This window comes from Myxocyprinus asiaticus, chromosome 27 (genome assembly GCF_019703515.2).
Source record: "Myxocyprinus asiaticus isolate MX2 ecotype Aquarium Trade chromosome 27, UBuf_Myxa_2, whole genome shotgun sequence".
Lineage (NCBI taxonomy): Eukaryota > Metazoa > Chordata > Actinopteri > Cypriniformes > Catostomidae > Myxocyprinus > Myxocyprinus asiaticus.
Window position 1 is genome coordinate 42,642,693 of NC_059370.1, and position 20,114 is coordinate 42,662,806.

Here is a 20,114-nt window from a genome sequence, read left to right on the forward strand (position 1 = left end):
AGTTACATGCCAGGCAGAAAACTAATGCTTTCACCTTTCACCAACACTTGTCTACTGTTCTCCCCTTCAACTCATTTCACCTGTGCAGGAAAGGCAAGGGCCCGTTCACTGTGTCCTTTAACCGGAATCCATATGTACACATATTAACGCTCTGTCAGCACACAGCACTGAATTTCAGGTTTTAAACTGGTTACTGTAGTCTATAATAATGTCAGATTTCAATCAGACTCAATGAATCATTTAACAGTGTAGAAATACTTCTTGTAACATTTAGAAACTGCCCACACCTGCACAAACATGCTGCCTTAAAGTCTTCCTAGGAATTTCCTACTTGCAAATTATAATTGCAATGTGATATTGCACAGAATAAAATGTAGAAATTGGGCAATTACACATTTTATTCACTATTTGTCTATGCTCAACAAAATGAATCACAAACGATGCACATCTGAAGGCTGCAAAATATGCACAAAAACAATGTTTTCTACTCGGCTTTTCCCAATAACTGATGATCTGATGAATCTCAGAAATGCAGAGAGAGTCAATGGGTATAGAGAGCATTTAAGTTCATGCGGTCCAGATATACACTACTGGTAAAAAAAAAAAAAATAATAATAATAATTCATACAGACGATGGCTTAAATACACCTCTTATATAATGAACGTATCAATTTCTGAATTTAAAATTAATTTTGACATTTTTGGAGGGGCATAAAGTAAAAATGTAAGGGTGCAACAATTGTCATGAAACTGTAATAAAAAAATACATTTTGTTAAAAGGCTAAAATAAACCTTATGAAGTAGTTGTAAAACTAGTATTATTTTTAATTGAAAAAAAAAAATGATTCATTATTAATATTTGAAAGACTTCTGCCTGCCACATCAAAGTCAGTGTGTAACTAACATGCAGAAAACTAAATTTTGTCATGTGACCATACAAAAATGTGATAAACAAAAAAACATTAACAGGAAATGATGTCACAGGGAGTACCCTTGTAGACCCTCATGACCCTCATGTCTGAAGGTAGTCTGAAATATGTTTCTTAAAAATATCACATAATTTGACCTTTTTGACATGGCAAGGTAAGTTCAGGCTTTCAAATGTGAAATTGTACAACCACAAGAAAACTTCATGGTGTTCATGATTCATGAGAACAAGCATTTGGTCTGTCAGAGGGGAACAAACAACTGTAGTTTGTTTGTTTGCAGTGTTTTTTGCTGTGACTCTGGACTAACAGTTGTTGTTAGCCAGGAGATTGTGCTGCACTTGACTGACAATTAAGGTAAATCTTTGTCTATTAGTAAGCTTTTTAGGGCAATCCTGCTTCAGTTTCAGATTATTGACACTTTATGACTACGAGTTGCTAATTTGTAGGCTGGACTCAGCTGAACAGCAATTAGTACTTAAGTAGTGAGAGAATTGTAGTGGCAGCGGAAGCAGCAGCCCTTGTGTGCAGCCCTATCTCGGGTAAAGACCTGCAAGTTTACCTGGGTGAGTCCACCGAGCAAGGACACCAACAATGCTAAGCAATGCTAACCACTATGCTAAGTTTTGCCCCTTCTCTCTTTCTCTCATAGTTATTCTTTATTCTACTCGTAATATGTGTTTTCAGTACATTCTTGTTGTCTCATGTATGCGAAAATCTACACACACATGCTGTAGACCAGGGGTGTCAAACTCGGTTCCTGGAGGGCCAAAGTCCAGCAGAGTTTAGCTCCAACCCTAATTAAACACACCTCAAGCAGCTAATCAAGGTCTTCAGGAGTGCTTGAAGATTACAAGGAGGCATTTTGGAGCAGGGCTGGAACTAAACTCTACAGGGCTGCGGCCCTCCAGGAACCGAGTTTGACACCCATGCTGTAGACTATGCACTCCACAGCACCTTAGGTCACTTAGCACTGCCTCTCCATAGCCCCTGTCCATCTCTGTTGGACTGTGGAACTGCCAGTTAGCTTTCAACAAATCTGACTTCATTCTGGCCTTTGCCAGTCAGTAAAAATCAATGTTTTGGCTCTGACTGAGACTCTGCCTCAGCTCTCTCAACTAGTGCTGCAACTAATGATTAATTAGATAATCGATTAATCTTTGATTATTTCTTTGATTAATCAGATAAACAAAAGTAATTGAATTTCCTGTATTTTATTAAAATATGATTTTAAAACCAGAAATGATAAAGGGCGTAAGGATTTTGTTCTATTAACAGTACTGAATTCATGATTCTATATGCTCACAACACTTTGAACAAAGCCTGAAACATCAAAAGTAAAGTTTAAATTTATGGGGCCTGGGCAGCCCAGCAAGTAAAGACGCTGACTGCCACCCCTGGAGTCGTGAGTTCAAATCCAGGGCGTGCTGAGTGACTCCAGCCAGGTCTCCTAAGCAACCAAATTGGCCCGGTTGCTAGTGAGGGTAGAGTCACATGGGGTAACCTCCTCATGGTCGCTATAATGTGTGGTTCTTGCTCTCGGTGGGGCACGTGGTGAGTTGTGCATGGATGCCGTGGAGAATAGCGTGAAGCCTCCACACGCACTATGTCTCCACGGTAACGTGCTCAACAAGCCACATGATAAGATGCACGGATTGACAGTCTCAGATGTGGAGGCAACTAAGATTCGTCCTCCACCACCCAGCTTGAGGCAAGTCACTACGCCACCAAGAGGACTTAGAGTGCATTGGGAATTGGGCATTCCAAATTGAGGAGAAAAAGGGGAGAAAAAAAAAAGTTTAAGTGTATTATTATTAGTAGTATTATTACTTTAAGTACATACTGTATGCAGTTCCTTTTATTACTTGTAAAACATTGTAAAGCAAAAAGTACTGTTCAATAAAGAGTAAAATGATTCATCAGGGATGGAGTGGGACAAAAAATCAGCCTAGCAGAGGGCAATAGTGACACCAGAATAGAAATATTAATAACTCTGCCCAGCTGAAAAATTCATAATTATGTTAGATACATATGCTTGTACACTGTCACTGATTACATACATTTTAATTCTTTTAAATTAATATTGTAGGTTTTAAAATAGTATTGTCGCTGATTACATTTTTCTAAACTATTCTTTTCAAAAATATGTGTATGTTTATCCAGTAAAATAATGTTTGCCATGGTATAAATTTACTGGTGGAATCAGACATTACATTTGGTACCCTTAGCATTATTATGCATTATATTCAGCATTATATACAGTTTAATATAGTACAACCATCCCGGTGCTCACTGTATTACATGTGCTCACATGATGAGAAACAATCTAAAACACTTTAACACTTACACTTCAGCTTGTCTCCATTGTTTTTCAAATGAGTTTCATCCTGCAACACATTTTCACTGGGCATCACTGATGGAGCTTCTCCGTGCTTACCGCAAATATCCAATTAATAGATAATGAAATTCATTGTCGATGATTTCCATTATTGATAATAATCAATTTTATCGATTAGTTGTTGCAGCCCTACTCTCAACTGACTTCACTTTCACCCACACCCCTCATCTGACTGTGCGGGGTGGGGGAACTGGTTTGCTCATTGCTCTTCTCTCTGCAATAACAAAATTTTTGAATATCATGCCATTACTGCCACTAATCCTGCTAAAATCCACTTTTTGGTCCCCCAAGTCAACTAGGCTTTTGAAGAGCTAGATGTATTGCTGTCCTCATTCCCTGAGGACTGTACTCTGCTGGTGGTCCTTGGGGACTTTAACATCCACCTGGAAAAACCTCAAGTGGCTGACTTTCTAGTTCTTCTGACCTCATTTGACCTTACAAGTCTGCAAACCCCTGCATCTCACAGAGCAGGGATACAGCTAGATCTCATCCTTACACGCAACTGTATCTCCAATAAGCCCCTTGTTACCCCTCTACATATCTCTGGCCATTTTGTCATCCAGTTTTCTGTTACTTTCCCTTCTTCTTTACCTCTTACTCCACCTATGATCTCCTTCCACCGCAACCTTCGCTCTCTCTCACCCACTCGCTTCTCTTCCATAGTCTCAGCATCCCTTCCCTCCACTAACCATTTCTCTTCACTTGAATAAAATGAAGCTACAAATGCTCTTTGCTCAACATTAACTTCTTGCCTTGATAGTGTCTGTCCTCTTACCTCCAGGCCAGCACGTGCCACACCCTTCAACCCTTGGCTGTCGGAGACACTTTGTGATCACCGAACCGAGTTGAGGGCTGAGGAGAGAAAGTGGCACAAGTCAAAAGACCCTGCTGACCTGTGTATGTATCAATCACTTCTCTCTCTTTTTCCTTTAGAGTTTCTGCTGTTAAAATTGACTATTACCAGAACAAGATCAGTAACTTCTCTATCCTCCTCCACCACATCCTACTAATTCTCTGACTGCTGATGACTTGTCATGTATTTTACTGACAAGGTAGTGTGGTGAACATCAGATAAGATGGCATCCCAGGGACCAGTTTATGGCAGGGCCCCTCTCTAACTGTCAGTGTGGAAGAAGATGTACCTCACTGTGATTGGATCCTTGGTGAATGAACATAAACAAATGTTCAGCGACATCAGATAAGATGCTAAGACAACTGCCAGACACCTCTTACATGGCAGAAAGGGGGACCTTCTGCCCCACCAATCTCATTTCTAAGGTTTAGGCAAGAACTGCCATAAATTCCTTCAAGACCTCCCTTGCAGCACCAATGAAGAGCCACAGAGGTCTATTCTATAGGTTTGGAGGCCTTAAATTAATATAAACTGCAAAACATCCACTCCATCTTCATGCAAAGCACAGTATATGTTAATGGTTATTGACTGTTAACACAACAGTTCACGGGACAGACCTATTAACAGATAAACGAATGCATGGACGATGACTTAACCGTTTCTTATCGTGTTTGGTCTCTATCTGTTCCATACGATGCCTTTAATAATTTTAAAGAGGTTTGGTAAAGAAATAATGCATGGGTAAATCGTTAAAGACACTGTTTTTAACACTGTACTTTATGCTATGCAAATGAGTTCCATACTAGGGTGGCTATTTCAGACACTAGTGGCCAATCACACTCCAGGATCGGAAAGGCGCCAGATTTCAGTCTCCTCCTCATCAGAAAGGGATAAATATGTCCCCCGGGTAGACACACCCTTGTCCTGCATTTCCAACTCGACGGGGAAGGAGACATTAGCAGACACACCACGTCCTGAGTTTCTGACCTGAGGAGGGAAGAGGCTACATGATAGTTGAGGTTAAGCTTTTGCGAGCAAAACCTTTTATATTGCTTTATTGCTATATTGCTGCACTCTAGCTGAAAAAGGGCCCCAGCATTGAGGGACCTTATTTGACCCTTACAGCCCCTCCAGCAGCGCAGCCCAGTCCACAAAGGACCTCTGCATCTGCAGACATTGCCTGTCCCACACGGCTCCTCAGTGATGCAGCCAGCCTGCAAAGGACCCTGTGAAGATTCAACTGACCCAGCTGCCCAGTCCACTCTTTAAGGACCCTCTTGGCGCAACCGAAGTTCAGCATCCTACAGCCCAGCGTGGCAACGACTACTGGATCGCAACTCTGCGCCCCTTCCACTGCACGCTACCCGCATCGTCAGTGGAAGACTTCTCTATTGCCGGACTGATCACCCGACTGTGTGGAACGTAAATATATACTTACCAAACCCCTTTCAAGAGACCTTGGCATTAGTTTATACCTGCAGCATATGTTTTTCTAACTTGCTTAGATAACAGTTACCTAGGGTCAGCTTGTTACAAATAATAGGTATATTATTTGTTTAATGATAAATAAGCATAATTCATCACCATTTTGCCAGAGCCATTAGGCGGTTTCCCATAAGGAGAATTCCCAAACAATTCTCTCCCATTGCTACATTCAGTTCAACAGCATTGCATTTATCCACTCTGTGTTTAAATCTTTTATTGTTTAATTCAGTACTTTCCTTTTTTGGTTATTAGTTTATCCTTTAGCAGTGCATATTCGTTATTAGCATTATTAATCGTTGTGGTATTTACTCTTGCATATCTATTGTTAATAAATTTCATTACAACTGTCTTCATTGTGTTGATGATCAAAGACTCTACTAGTTGTCCAGACTCTCACAATTCTTTCAGATAAATCAGCTGACCAACTCCTTCTAGTTTACATTCATTCTAAATTATCGAACAGCTCTTTTGGGAGTGTTCTTAAATTGTTAAGATAGTATTCTTAACTGGTGCCCCGTATTGCAAAGGGGGAGGGGTCATATGATACACTCATAAGCACACCTTAAGTGACATGTGATAAAAAAATCACTATGTCATCAGTGAATTGAGTAGAAATCACTACAGTAGTGAACTTCAGCAGCCAGTTCTCTACACCTAACACACACAGCTACTCTCTTCCAACATCCCATCCTCTGTTTTCCTCTTTCTCTCCTCTCTCCGAGACTGAGGTCTCCAAAGTGCTTCTTTCAAACCGACCTACCACCTGACCACTTGACCCTATCCACTTCCATCTTATGCAAGCTGCCTCTCCATCAATCTTACCTGCACTCACACACATTATCAATGCATCTCTCACAACTGGAAACTTTCCCAATACATTCAAGCAGGCATGAGTAACCCCACTGCTTAAAAAACCAAGACAAAACCCAACAGTAGTCGACAACTACTGTTGGGTCTCTCTCATAACCTTCCTGTCGAAAACTCTTGAGAGGGTCTTTTTCAACCAGTTGTCTGCTTTTCTCTCACAGAACAACCCACTCAACAGACATCAATCTGGCTTCAAAAAAGGACACTCAAGAGAGACTGCCCTCTTGTCAATAGCTGAAACCCTGTGACTGGCGAGAGCTAACTCCAAATCATCCTTCCTCATCCTCCTCGACTTGTCTGCTGCCTTTGACACAGTGAACCACAAGATCCTCCTGTCCACCCTCCCTGACCTGGGCATCATAGGAACTGTGCTTGGATGGTTTGATCTCAGTGGCAGATCATTCAAGGTCTCCTGGAGAGTAGAGGTGTCCAAGACACACCAGCTGACCACTCGGGTTCCTCAAGGATAAGTGCTTGGAACCCTCCTCTTCTCTATGTACACAACATCTTTTGGACCGGTCTTTGAGGCACATGGCTTTTCCTACCATTGCTATGCAGATGATACACAGCTCTACCTGTCGTTCCAGCCTGATGACCCTACTGTCTCAGCTCATATCTCTGCAAACCACTCGGACATTTCGTCCTGGATGAAGGAATGACACCTTCAGCTCAACCTTGCCAAGACAGAACACCTCGTGATCCCAGCCAACCCATCTGTTGACCACAATCTCACTATTTATCTTGGTTCAACTACACAAACACCAACCAGAACAGCCCGGAACCTGGGAGTGGTGGTAGATGACCAGCTTAATTTCTCTGCACTCATCTCATCAACCGCCAGGTCTTGCAGATTTGCGCTCTACAACATCAGGAAAATCAGACCTTTCCTGTCTGAATATGCTACACAGCTGCTGGTCCAAGCTCTGGTCATTTCAAGACTGGACTACAGAAATGCTCTGTTGTCTGGACTTCCAGCTAGCACAATTAAGCCACTGCAGATGGTCCAGAACGCAGCAGCGCATCTGGTCTTCAATCAGCCAAAAAGGGCTCATGTCACCCCACTCTTGATTTCACTCCACTGGCTACCGGTAGCCGCCCGCATCAAATTCATGGCTTTGACTCTGGCTTTCAGGACAGCCAATGGAACCGCACCCTCTTCAATTCACTTCTTCAGGTCTATGCTCCAACTCGCTCTCTGCGGTCTATGAACGAGCGACACCTGGTGGACCCATCACAAAGAGGCTCAAAGTAAATTTCACGATCGTTCAGTTTCTCTGCTCCTCTGTGGTTGAATAAACTTCCAACCTCCGCACGATCTGCTGTCACCTTCTCAACATTCAAGAACCAGCTGAAAACATTTCTGTTCTGCAAGCACTTAACCAACCCACACCAATTGCACTTACTACTGCACTTAACCTGCACTTAATGTACAAAACAACTCCTTGTCTGTCTCTTTCTTCTGTTCTAGAATCTTTACTACTCCAGACACTGTGAGAACTTTGGATAAAAGCGTCTGATAAATGACAATGTAAATGATTAAAAAATTAATGAAGCTGTATTAAAAACCCTATCTTAGCAGTGCAGACTAGTTTTTATTATTATTATTATTATAAATAATTCCAGGGAATATAACACAAATAATAATGTTATAAATTTACATTAAAATGTCAAGTAAAATGTTTAGGTTAAAATGTAAATCATTTTTGCCAGATTTACGCTGCTAAATTAAGGCTGAAATGTGTCATCACTGTAAAAAGAGACCATGGACTAAAAATGTTCAAAACCATGTGAAATCAATGTATATACGAAGATTGCATTTCTGTTAATGTGCCATTTATGTTTCAAACTAGACCTTTTAAAAAATGTTTCATTAAATGTAATGAATCTACCTAACATACAAATTGAGGGTTTGTTTTAAGGTTGATTTTACTCTAATGAGACAGAGCTCCTTTAGTGCTGGGCACGCCCGTTTAAGCCCTGCGTGTACCCAAACTACCCATGAGCACCTTACGGACCACATTGAAGCCATTTCAGCAGATTAAGTAGAAGCCAGTAACATAGAGACGAGGAAAGATAGAGAGAGAGAGAGAGAGAGAGAGTATGAGTATTTTAAGGGAAACAGGTGCAAAATCTGCTATACATGTTATTATTGGAGGTAAGATCTTTTTTGGGTCCCTCTACAAAACAGATGCCATGTGTGACCCTTAATACAAAAAATGACTTTAGCAATGAACTTTTACTATGTGTTCAGTGCAACCTGGTCTCACAGAATCAAGTTACTATACCTACAATTTTTGCAAAATGATTTTCATGTGGCTCATTGTACGTATCATGGCAGTTTCCTGGTGAAATGAACACTAGAGGCGCTAAAACAACTACTTTTATTCCCTTTCGCACAAATCAAGACTAAAATGGAAGATTATCAGTTAATAAACACTTATTTTTCACCCTGTTCCTCACACAATTGAATTTAATGACATCTAAACACTATTATTATAGCGTATGACTTGTAAGTAGGGCTGAGTGATATGGACCAAAAATCATATCTCGGTATTATTAGGCTGAATGGCGATACACGATATATATACACTATATTGCCAAAAGTATTCGCTCATCTGCCTTTAGATGCATATGAACTTAAGTGACATCCCATTCTTAATCCATAGGGTTTAATATGACATCGGCCCACCCTTTGCAGCTATAACAGCTTCAACTCTTCTGGGAAGGCTTTCCACAAGGTTTAGGAGTGTGTTTATGGGAATTTTTGACCATTCTTCCAGAAGCGCATTTGTGAGGTCAGACACTGATGTTGGACGAGAAGGCCTGGCTCGCAGTCTTCGCTCTAATTCATCCCAAAGGTGCTCTATCGGGTTGAGGTCAGGACTCTGTGCAGGCCAGTCAAGTTCTTCCACACCAAACTCGCTCATCCATGTCTTTATGGACCTTGCTTTGTGCACTGGTGCGCAGTCATGTTGGAACAGGAAGGGGCCATCCCCAAACTGTTCCCACAAAGTTGGGAGCATGGAATTGTCCAAAATCTCTTGGTATGCTGAAGCATTCAGAGTTCCTTTCACTGGAACTAAGGGGCCAAGCCCAGCTCCTGAAAAACAACCCCGCACCATAATCCCCCCTCCACCAAACTTCACAGTTGGCACAATGCAGTCAGACAAGTACCGTTCTCCTGGCAACCACCAAACCCAGACTCGTCCATCAGATTGCCAGATGGAGAAGCGTGATTCGTCACTCCAGAGAACGCGTCTCCACTGCTCTAGAGTCCAGTGGCGGCGTGCTTTACACCACTGCATCCGACGCTTTGCATTGCACTTGGTGATGTATGGCTTGGATGCAGCTGCTCGGCCATGGAAACCCATTCCATGAAGCTCTCTACGCACTGTTCTTGAGCTAATCTGAAGGCCACATGAACTTTGGAGGTCTGTAGCGATTGACTCTGCAGAAAGTTGGAGACCTCTGCGCACTATGTGCCTCAGCATCCGCTGACCCCGCTCTGTCATTTTACGTGGCCTACCACTTCGTGGCTGAGTTGCTGTCATTCCCAATCGCTTCCACTTTGTTATAATACCACTGACAGTTGACTGTGGAATATTTAGTAGCGAGGAAATTTCACAACTGGACTTGTTGCACAGGTGGCATCCTATCACAGTACCACGCTGGAATTCACTGAGCTCCTGAGAGCGGCCCATTCTTTCACAAATGTTTGTAGAAGCAGTCTGCATGCCTAGGTGCTTCATTTTATACACCTGTGGCCATGGAAGTGATCGGAACACCTGAATTCAATTATTTGAATGGGTGAGCGAATACTTTTGGCAATATAGTGTATCTCGGTATTTCTACGAAGTGGACTAAATGTTCAGTTGTAAGTCAAAGCCACATGTGAGATAGTAAATGAAGCTTGCAACGCACTTTGTTTCGGGGCAGAAGACTTTTCAGGCTGCGAAGGCTTAGCAGCCGGGTTTGCAGCAGCAGCACGAAGTTGAACACATACTGCTGTTTATGGCGCTATTGTAAATGGTGGAAGAGATTTGAAATGCTTCCATTTTTGAATGCAACCTGTTTATGGCATTCTCTACAGATGACATGCAGGGCTCGACATTAAGCATTGTGATGTGCTTGTCCTTCGGACAAGTAAATTGGTCATTCACTTGTCCGAGAAAAAAGTTACTTGTCCAGAAAAAAAAGGACATGTTACATGCTCAAGTAACATTTCAGAGTTTCTGTTGTATGTTTTCTAAAATTATGACATGGCCAACCTAATAGTATTATACCAATGCAATCAACAAGATTCTCTGGGACAGAAATGTAAACTGCGCTGGGTAGGGGAGTTTATTTTATGCTACATGTACACACGGTAGTTAAATAAAGGAAAGCATCCATCACCATCATTTACAGCAGGAGTGCTCATACTTCTATGAAATAAGATCTACTTTTCCATCATGTTACTGCAGCAAGATCTACAATACACAATATATACATTTATCACAATACCACAATTTCAGTATTCTTTAGTGAAATGTGATGATTTTTGATAGCAGCTTCAATACCACAACAAATAATAGCCTAACACTAACTAATTTGTTAATTATAAAATAATTAAGTTCTCAAGTTATTATTCAAAAGTAGTAAACAGTCAGTAATAAAATAACAAAAGAAAAGCAATGAATAGAAAAAGAAACACTATACAACAAAGAAAAATACAAATTAAGAAAACAATGCTTTTTAACAGCTTTAAAAATCTTTCAGAATGAATTTGACATAAATCTACTACTGGTCTTCCCTGTATGAATTATACTTTAATACTTTTATACTAGAGTTATACAAGTAAAGTTATCCAGCCAAGAGCAGTGAGTGGTTTTGTCATTTTCTTGTTATTGTTGTTTTGATTAATATTAAGGATCCACTAGACAGCGGCAGGTCTATTAGGTTACATTTAAACTTACAAGTCGTACATTTTGATACAAATCAGCTTTTCCCCCAATGTTTACATTCACTTTAAACGTAACTCTCGGCGTTTACATGAACACCTCACCAAGACGGGCATTTTGCCGGAATTTTAAGATGTATTTGACCGTTCAAGGAGCACACGCGCATGTAAAGCGCACCGCACACACACAAGCCACCTGTCAGTCAAACAGCGCACAGCTGTTTTGCTGCTCATCTGATCTTTTAAATCCAAACCATCTCCAAATAATTGAACCATTGTTTTTCTTTTAACTAACCAGGTCTTCTTCGGCAGTGTGAACTGGTGCTGTGTCTCCCTCCATGTTGCAGGAGAACTTGTGAGGGAGTGGGGCCGGGTTTGCACGCAGATGCAGATGCAGAGGGAGAGTGGGAGCGGGGTTGCGCGGAGTGTGTGAGAGAGGAGAGATGCAAACACAGCACGGCTTTACGGAAGAAACAGGTTATTTAACGCAACATCAAACTATATCGATATAAACTGTACTGTCTCATCCTATATCTCGTTTGAAAATATATCGATATACCTTAAAAAGTCGATATACCACCCAGCCCTACTTGTAAGGCGATACATTTTAATGCTTGCATTGCATAACCAACTAAATTTACAAGCTTGTTCAAGTGCGATGTCAAATTGTGCGGTAGCTCGACTGATAGAGTGTTGCACTTGCGATGTAAAGGAGCGGGGTACGAGTCCTGTAGAGCACGTGAGTTGACACGTGAGCCAAAAGTGCCATAGAAGCCCCACAAAATGACATTGTTCCTTCAGCAATTGCATTTTTCATCTCACATGTGCATTTTCTAACACTATCGGTTAGGTTTAGGTTTAAGATTTAGGGGTAGAGAGTAGAGGTAGACTGATATATCGGTTTTACCGATTAATCGGTGCTGAGTTACAAAAGTCCATGCCAGTTATGATTCCATGTTCCTCCTCCCGAGGATTGAATTATGTACAATATTCACTCATATTTTTATACTCACTTCAATGCATATTTTTATTTTTACTTTGATTAGATTAGATAAATTAAGTGTTCTAAATTAATGCGAGGGCATGCAAAGAAAAAAGTGACTATATGGAAATGTGCCTTGTCAGCACATCATGTTTACAACTTCATATCTTGTGAATAATCATGCAAAACTTTATCTGGTGAAATATATATGCTTAATTTGGTAAATACTTATAAATCGCTCATTGTAACAGAACCGAGTCTCTATCATTTAAAAATTTGAGTCCTGAAATTAGTAATTGTATTAGATAAAAGTATTTATTTATGCACCAAATCTTCAGTTATTCTGGTTTTTATTGAGATTTTGGTAGCACAATGAACTGCTTCTGGAATTTTACTCATTTTAGACTCTTGTCGCCTCAGTGTCTGTGCCCGTCACAGTAAGAATTTTTTTAACATTCTATGAAACAATTTTAAAATCTATCAGCAGATTTATCGGTTACAGGCCTTTTCGTCCACCTTAGTTATCAGTATCAGCAAAATCCACTATCGGCTGACTTCTAGTAGGGAGGTCAGTTTTGTTGGTTTAAAACTTTATAGAGCATTAAACGTAAACATTTCACTCGCTTTTAGCGCCACACAGTGGACATTTCACCTCGGAAATGCAGCGACACGTGTTATGAAACATCTAATATAATTTTGCAAAAATACTACCTACTGTCGCGTAATTTAACTTCAGTAATCCAGTCTCTCTATGTATTTTTAGATATTAGTTTAGATGTTATTTATTATTAAAAAGTTGTGGCCACAAGTTATGCATCAACCCTGTTATCATCATATTCTCCCTTGTTTAAAGAAATTAACTGTTCCATAATAACATTATCATCATCTCAAGAAGTTGAACTCATCCAGGAAAATGCAATGTCTCATCTTTATATCAATTAATCTTATGTTTTGTGATGTTTGTCAAAAGGGCATGAACTCAAAATTACAACCGTTACTACGAATTTGTATAGAAAATAAGAGATTGAGAAATTGATTTTTGTAGAAAAATCAGCCTTAAATTCACTTTCTAAGAAGCACCTTGTAGTTTCACAAGGCTTTCATGTCAAATGAATACGTAAAACAGTAAAACTATACTGTCAACATTGCTGAAGGCATAATCATGTCCCAATATGTATACATTTTGCTTGGCATGGCACAATGCAGTTTAACACATCAACTGCCTGATAGATTACTTGAAATCTATGCAAAAGTGTATCAAAAAATCATCAAAAAGTGGCAATGCTATTGTGTCATAGAATGACCCTTTTAAAATGTGCTCTGCTTTCTACAGAGGAAAAGAAAAAAAATAGTCACTGTTCCTATAAGACAACTGGGTCAGAATTGGCAATAAGGAGAGAATACACACACACACACACACACACACACACTTATACAATAGACAACATTGCCACAAATAATTCATGCACATCCTTTGATTCTTCATACTATTCATATGGCTCATGGGAAAAGACAAACTAACAGTGACTTCATATGCTCATTTGTTTTCTCCTTAAATCACTTTTTCTGTTCTTCCTGTGGGCTTGTTTTTATTAATATTCATAGGTAAACATCAAACAGCGAGCCTTCTGAAGTTGTAAAACAGAACAGCGGAAAGAGAGTCTGAACATTAAAACAAACAGAGCTTTAGCAGAGCATGGGGCGTAAAAATCACAGCATGCATGCAATACTCCAGTATGGAGTGAAGATGGAGAAGCACCGGTGAGTTCCTGAAACAACCAGAGGACTGTGAGACATTTAGGAGATAATTAGCATGTGGACTCTCTCTTGTTTTTCTCACGTTTTCTCAGGCATGGGGATCAGAGGTGAGATCAGGGGTTGTTGGGTTCACTTACAAGTTCAAAAGAGTTCAACTGGGCAACTGCATTCAACTGCAAGGGGGATGAAAGTTATTTCTGGTTCAAGACTGCAGAGTGAGAGCTGCTCACAGGGGCATCGTGAACCTAATTTATTTTTAAAGGGGAACCAATGGCGGTCCTGACTCACTTTGGTGCCCTAGACGAGACAAGACATGACTGAAATGTAACGTAATTCTATTGGAACGTAATATTTTAAATGCAATACGTTTCAACATAATAGACAAATTGTTGCGAGCTGATTTTAAATAACATGCGAGGTCTGATATTTATTTATTTTTTTATATATAAGCCTTTACTTACAATGATCATGCAACTTAATTATTAAAGACACACAAAACTTAACAAGTTGCATTCAAATTAAGACGACATTCCCACGGACCGCCCACAGTCCATTCACTGACTGTCTGATACTGCTCACAAAAGTGGAAAATACTTGTGAAAGTCACAAACTCCAGTCAGATTGCTAAATTGCAGCACACCTTTGGAGAACATATTAAATAGATAGTTCACCCAAAAATGAAAATTCTCTCATCATTTATCCCAGATGTGTATGACTTTCTTTTTTCTGCTGAACACAAATGAATATTTTTAGAAGAATATCTCAGCTCTGTTGGCTCATGCAATGCAAGTGAATGGTGACCAAACTTTGAAGCTCCAAAAAGCGCATAAATGCAGCATAAAAGTAATCCTTAAGACTCCAGTGGTTTGATCCATGTCTTCTGAAGTGAGTTAATTAGTTTTGGGTTAGTGCTAGATGGTACTGTGGGAAGTGTAATTGAGCTTGAAATCATGATCGCCAAGGAGACTCAAGATTTACAGTTAAAAAGGAGTTATATTTTGGTCTGTCCTCATCCAAAATCGTTTGGATTGCTAAAGAAGCAAAGATTAAGCCACGGGACTCGTATGGATTACTTTTATGCTGTCTTTATGTGCTTTTTGGAGCTTCCAAGTTTTGGTCACCATTCACTTGCATTGTATGGACCTACAGAGCTGAGATATTCTTAAAATCTTAATTTGTGTTTTGCAGAAGAAAGAAAGTCATACACATCTGGGATGGCATGAGGGTGAGTAAATGATGAGAGAATTGTCTCATTTTTGGGTGAAGTATTCCTTTAAGGATTGCAATTGCAACCCAAATGTAGTTATTTCAACATCATCCTCTAAAACACATACCAGTAAACCACTAATCTAAATATTGGGGATCCCCTCAAAGTTCACAGTGACTACAACCCCGTCCAGATGAATTAACAGGAAGTGTATCAGTGGTGTAGTCGGGGCCATACGCACGTATACGCCATATGCTTACTTTTATCCCAAGGCTGTTTGCGTATAACGTCTTCTAAGGATCAATATTTGCATATACCCTCTGTATACCCACTTGTTTTGCTGCTTCAGAAGTCCATAATCTACTGTTGTTAGTTTCCCTTTAACTGTATTGGATGCTGTTTAGTGAAACTGGAGATTCTTTGTTGTAATTGGTGCATTATCATTTGAATTCTGCCATTCCCCGCCCCTGACAACCGTTGTCACCATCATCATCAACTACTGAGGGAAATGAGGGGCGAGAGAGAGAGTCACCCTCAAGCTGAAGCAGTACCAGATAAAATTAATTAACAAAATATGCCAAACGTCCTGTAAAATAAGGAATCGTCCTGTAATTAAGGGAGAAAATTGTGTTCCGTATGAAACGAGAGAAATTGACCTGAAACACACACCTTTTGCGTGAGTTGTGTGAGATATCGGCTGTTGCTTTACACAGATGCTACACTTGACAGAACAGCTGGGGAAAAGATCAGTGACAATCAGCGCGTGTTTTCTGTCAGATGCAAGATAATTTTGTCAAAATCATATAGCATTCGAGTGCATGTTAATTGTTTCCCACCACTGGGATTTTAAAACACCAGTAAACGCACCTATTCAGGACATGCCATTACATTTTATTGCATATGTCAGAGCTCGTTCTGGAAGACAGAGAGAGAGAGAGAGAGAGAGAGAGAGAGCGAGAGAGAGAGAGAGAGAGGGGTAAGAAAAACTGCATTACTGCATTAATTCAAAATAAAAGTACCGTAGTACAGGTGTAGTTAAAACAATTAACATGATTTTCTTACATTTCCCTTATGATGAACACTATTTACTGCCAAAACAACAACACTAATCCAATGGAAAATACACTATTTTCATGTTAAGCCTCTTATCTCTGATTTTCTCTTCTTCCTGTATGTTATGAAATGACATCACACACACTCATTACATCAGCCATTCTGCAAAATTACTTTGAGTTATTCGAAGTTTATAACTCTATTGTTTTATTTATGTTTTTCTTTATTCTGTGGTGTTAGTCATATGTGGTCAAGCATAACATGACCTCCCTGTTATGGGAAGATATATGGGAAATTCATAAAATGTAAAAATCACAGACCATGTAGTGGCTAATTTATGTAGTTAGCTCTCTACACGCAGATTACGCAGTCTACAGTAACAGTAAAGCACAGTCTATACTAACAGACCCCAACCCCCCTCCCTTTGATACATACCATAGCACTGAAATATTACCGTATTCATATACCATGGTATTTACTGTATATGGTAATCCAAGGTACTTTAAAGCAGTGTGATTGCCGCAGTCACAATAAAACATCCAGAAATAACATAACGTTACCAAGAAGTACCATGGTAATACCGTAGTTTGTGGGACACCATTGAGTACCATGTAAATACCACGAATGGTACATAAATATGATAATCATTCAGCATCATGGTGTATATCACAGTGCTATGGCATTACTGCCTGGTACCATCACTTTGCCACAGTACCACCACAGTATTATTTGTGAGGGAGGTGATGTACCTGTTACCTATTATTCTGTTCAATATTTGTTTTTCCATGACATAGAAAGCCATTCACTGTCAGTTATAAGCAAGCAGGTGGCACTGATGTGTAACACAGTCACCTCTGGACACCTGCTGGCATCTCCCACTAACTTCAGCAGGACACACGGCGCCTCCCTCTCTCTGTGCTGGGTCCAGTGAGCCACTTCGGGCGGCTGCCACCAGACCTGAGTCCCTCTGCTTTGGGGCTCAATGGATCAGGTGTGATCCTTTAAGCCTCTCAGGATCATGTGTGGGTGGAATCTGCTTTTGATATATTAGTGAAACATATAGAGCATTCAACTCACCCACTTTAAACTGAGACGTCTGGTCCGTGAGGTCTTCGTGGTCCTTCAGCAGCATCATGTGCAGAATACCGAATGAATTCTGTATCCCGAAAATCGAGCCGTTGCACCAAGTAGCGGCGAACACTACAACCCAGCCGAACCCGCCCTCGGGCGGCACGAAAGCGGGTCCCGGGTGTTCCGCGGTGGGGGCGGGCGGCGTCGCCGGACGCTTGCCTGTCTGTATCAGCTGCACCGTGCTATCATCCGGCGCGATTTTATGCTCCGGTTCCTCGTATTGCTCTGTCTCTGGGTTTGGCTCCATGGTGGAGGGAGAGGACTGTTCATTCTGTCCAGCTTGCGGTTCAGGAGTCGATTCCTCCAGACTACCTCCTTCTGCAGTGTTCTCATTGCTTTCGGAGTGCATCCTATACGGAGCGGATGCAAATGCCGTTCCTATAGAACTCGTTTATCATATGCGTCCGAATGTGTGAATCAAAAGAATAAAAAATGAATCCCCTCTAGAGTTTTTCAAAGATTTGTAAGAAAAAGCCAACCAAGTGGACGCTACACAATCTCTTCACGCGCGTGGACAGAGCTTTGCATGGATGATCACTCATAATCCGATCGATAATGCCCAAATCCTGTTATGAGAGTACACTCGTAATGATAACGCCACAGGACTTCCAGCAAAAGTCCTTTCTGAGAAACGAACACAATGAGTCCAAAGCTCCGTTCACATCCCTTTATGTGCACCGACTCCTCCTCTGTCATTTGTTTAATATTTAAGCCAGACCCCGGTGGGCTGCTCCGTTCACTTCTCCAGCTGTTACAGTTACAATTAAACGTTCCAAACCATCAATACTCATTCTGTGCGGTGAAATGTAACAATCAAACGTTCTAAACTATCCATTCGCATTCTATGCTGTTCAAATGTAACAAGTAATTGTTCTAAACACAACAACGCTCATTCCGCGCTATTAAAAAGTAAAAAATAAACGTTCAAAACATGACCACACTCATTAAGCGCTTTTCAAATGTAACAATTAAACGTTCTAAACCAACAATGGTCATTCTCTGCCGTTAAATCGTAACAATTACACGTTCTATACTAATAGGCATTCTGTGCTGTTAAAATGTAGCAAATTATCGTTCTAAACACAACTACCCTCATTTCGCGCTTTTGAGAAGTAAAAATTAAACGTTCTAGACACAACGACGCCCATTAAGCGCTGTTAAAATGTAACCATTAAATGTTCTAAACACAAAATGTATCATTCTATGTTGTTAAAATGTAACAAACAAACGTTCTAAACTATGAGTACTCGTTCTGCATTGTTAAATGTAACAAACCTTATAAACACAAGGCTCATTTTGAGCTGTTAAATGTAAGAATGAAACGTTCTGAACACAATATGCTCATTCCACTAGGGTTAAACTCTAACAATTAAGCGTTCTAACGAGAATGATACAATGTGACAGTTACAAACAATCTCCACACGCGTTCAGCGCTGACCAGCTGGAGGAACGGATTTTATAGGTGCCTCTGCGGCACATTTACTCCACCTGAATATTTAGCGTTCCATTAGAACGGATGACACCGAACGCATCCGGCTCGGTGATCGTTGCATTTGAGTTCCCGGGTGTTGCGGAAAAGGCAAGTGCACAAAGCATCAATGTGAAGGGAACTGGAGCACCTAGGCGATGTTAGGCACAAATCAGACCGTTCCGGAGTGTAAATAGTTCCGAGGGCAGCGTCTTAGGCGATATCCAGGACCGTGGTAGAGTGTTCGGCTCTTCTGAACGGAAGCGGGCGGCGGATCGGTGTGTATGGCGTAAAGCTCGTGTTTTGGTAGCCATGACGGGTTATTATGGTATGGAGTGGGAGGACCTGTGACGCGCTTCCCCATACAGTAAAGCCTTTAGTAATGCTCCCAATGTGACCAGAGGGACACATACAGTATATATGGAAAATGCACAACTTGAAACTTAAAGACAGAGGCTGTATAAACACATGTTAAATTTTAACACACAAAAAAGTGTTTCATTTGATTTTATTTGTGTTGGTAGTATTTCATCTTTTATTAAAAATCAAAATCAAATCAAATCACTTTATTGTCACACAGCCATATACACAAGTGCAATGGTGTGTGAAATTCTTGGGTGCAGTTCCGATCAACATAGCAGTCGTGACAGTGATGAGACATATCCATATCCATATATTAACCAGCTGATTTAGATTTGGTTTACAGCTGAAAAGGAAAAGTTGATGGTCGTGTCAAAGTGACAATATGGGATTATTATTTGTATATTTCCGTGCTGAAACTATATTCTTCCCCTCCAGCTGATTGTTTTGCTTTATTTGCATTGTATTTATTATGCTTGGGTGGGTCTTAATACATCACAGGTGTGTTTTCAGTTTGCCTGCTATGACCGTGGTCGACCACTAGAGCCCAGCAGATACCAGTTTATTGACCCTCTTGAACCATAACAAGGGCAGGACCCGGATAATATGAATGAGTAGATGAAACTATGGTTTAAAGGAATAGTTCGGCCAAAAATTAAAAGTCTCTCATCATTTTCTCACCCTCGT

General features: G+C 40.5%; 1 protein-coding gene across 1 annotated transcript in view; it reads right to left on the bottom strand.

The window, feature by feature from the left end:
• The window catches only part of LOC127417633 (monocarboxylate transporter 8-like), a 55,502-nt gene extending 36,116 nt beyond the window's left edge, over window positions 1–19,386 (bottom strand). The window contains exon 1 of the mRNA XM_051657684.1: window positions 17,546–19,386. Coding sequence (XP_051513644.1) covers window positions 17,546–17,948 — 403 coding nt within the window. The 5' untranslated portion in view covers window positions 17,949–19,386. The remainder of the gene's footprint in view (window positions 1–17,545) is intronic.
• Window positions 19,387–20,114: the final 728 nt, after the last annotated feature.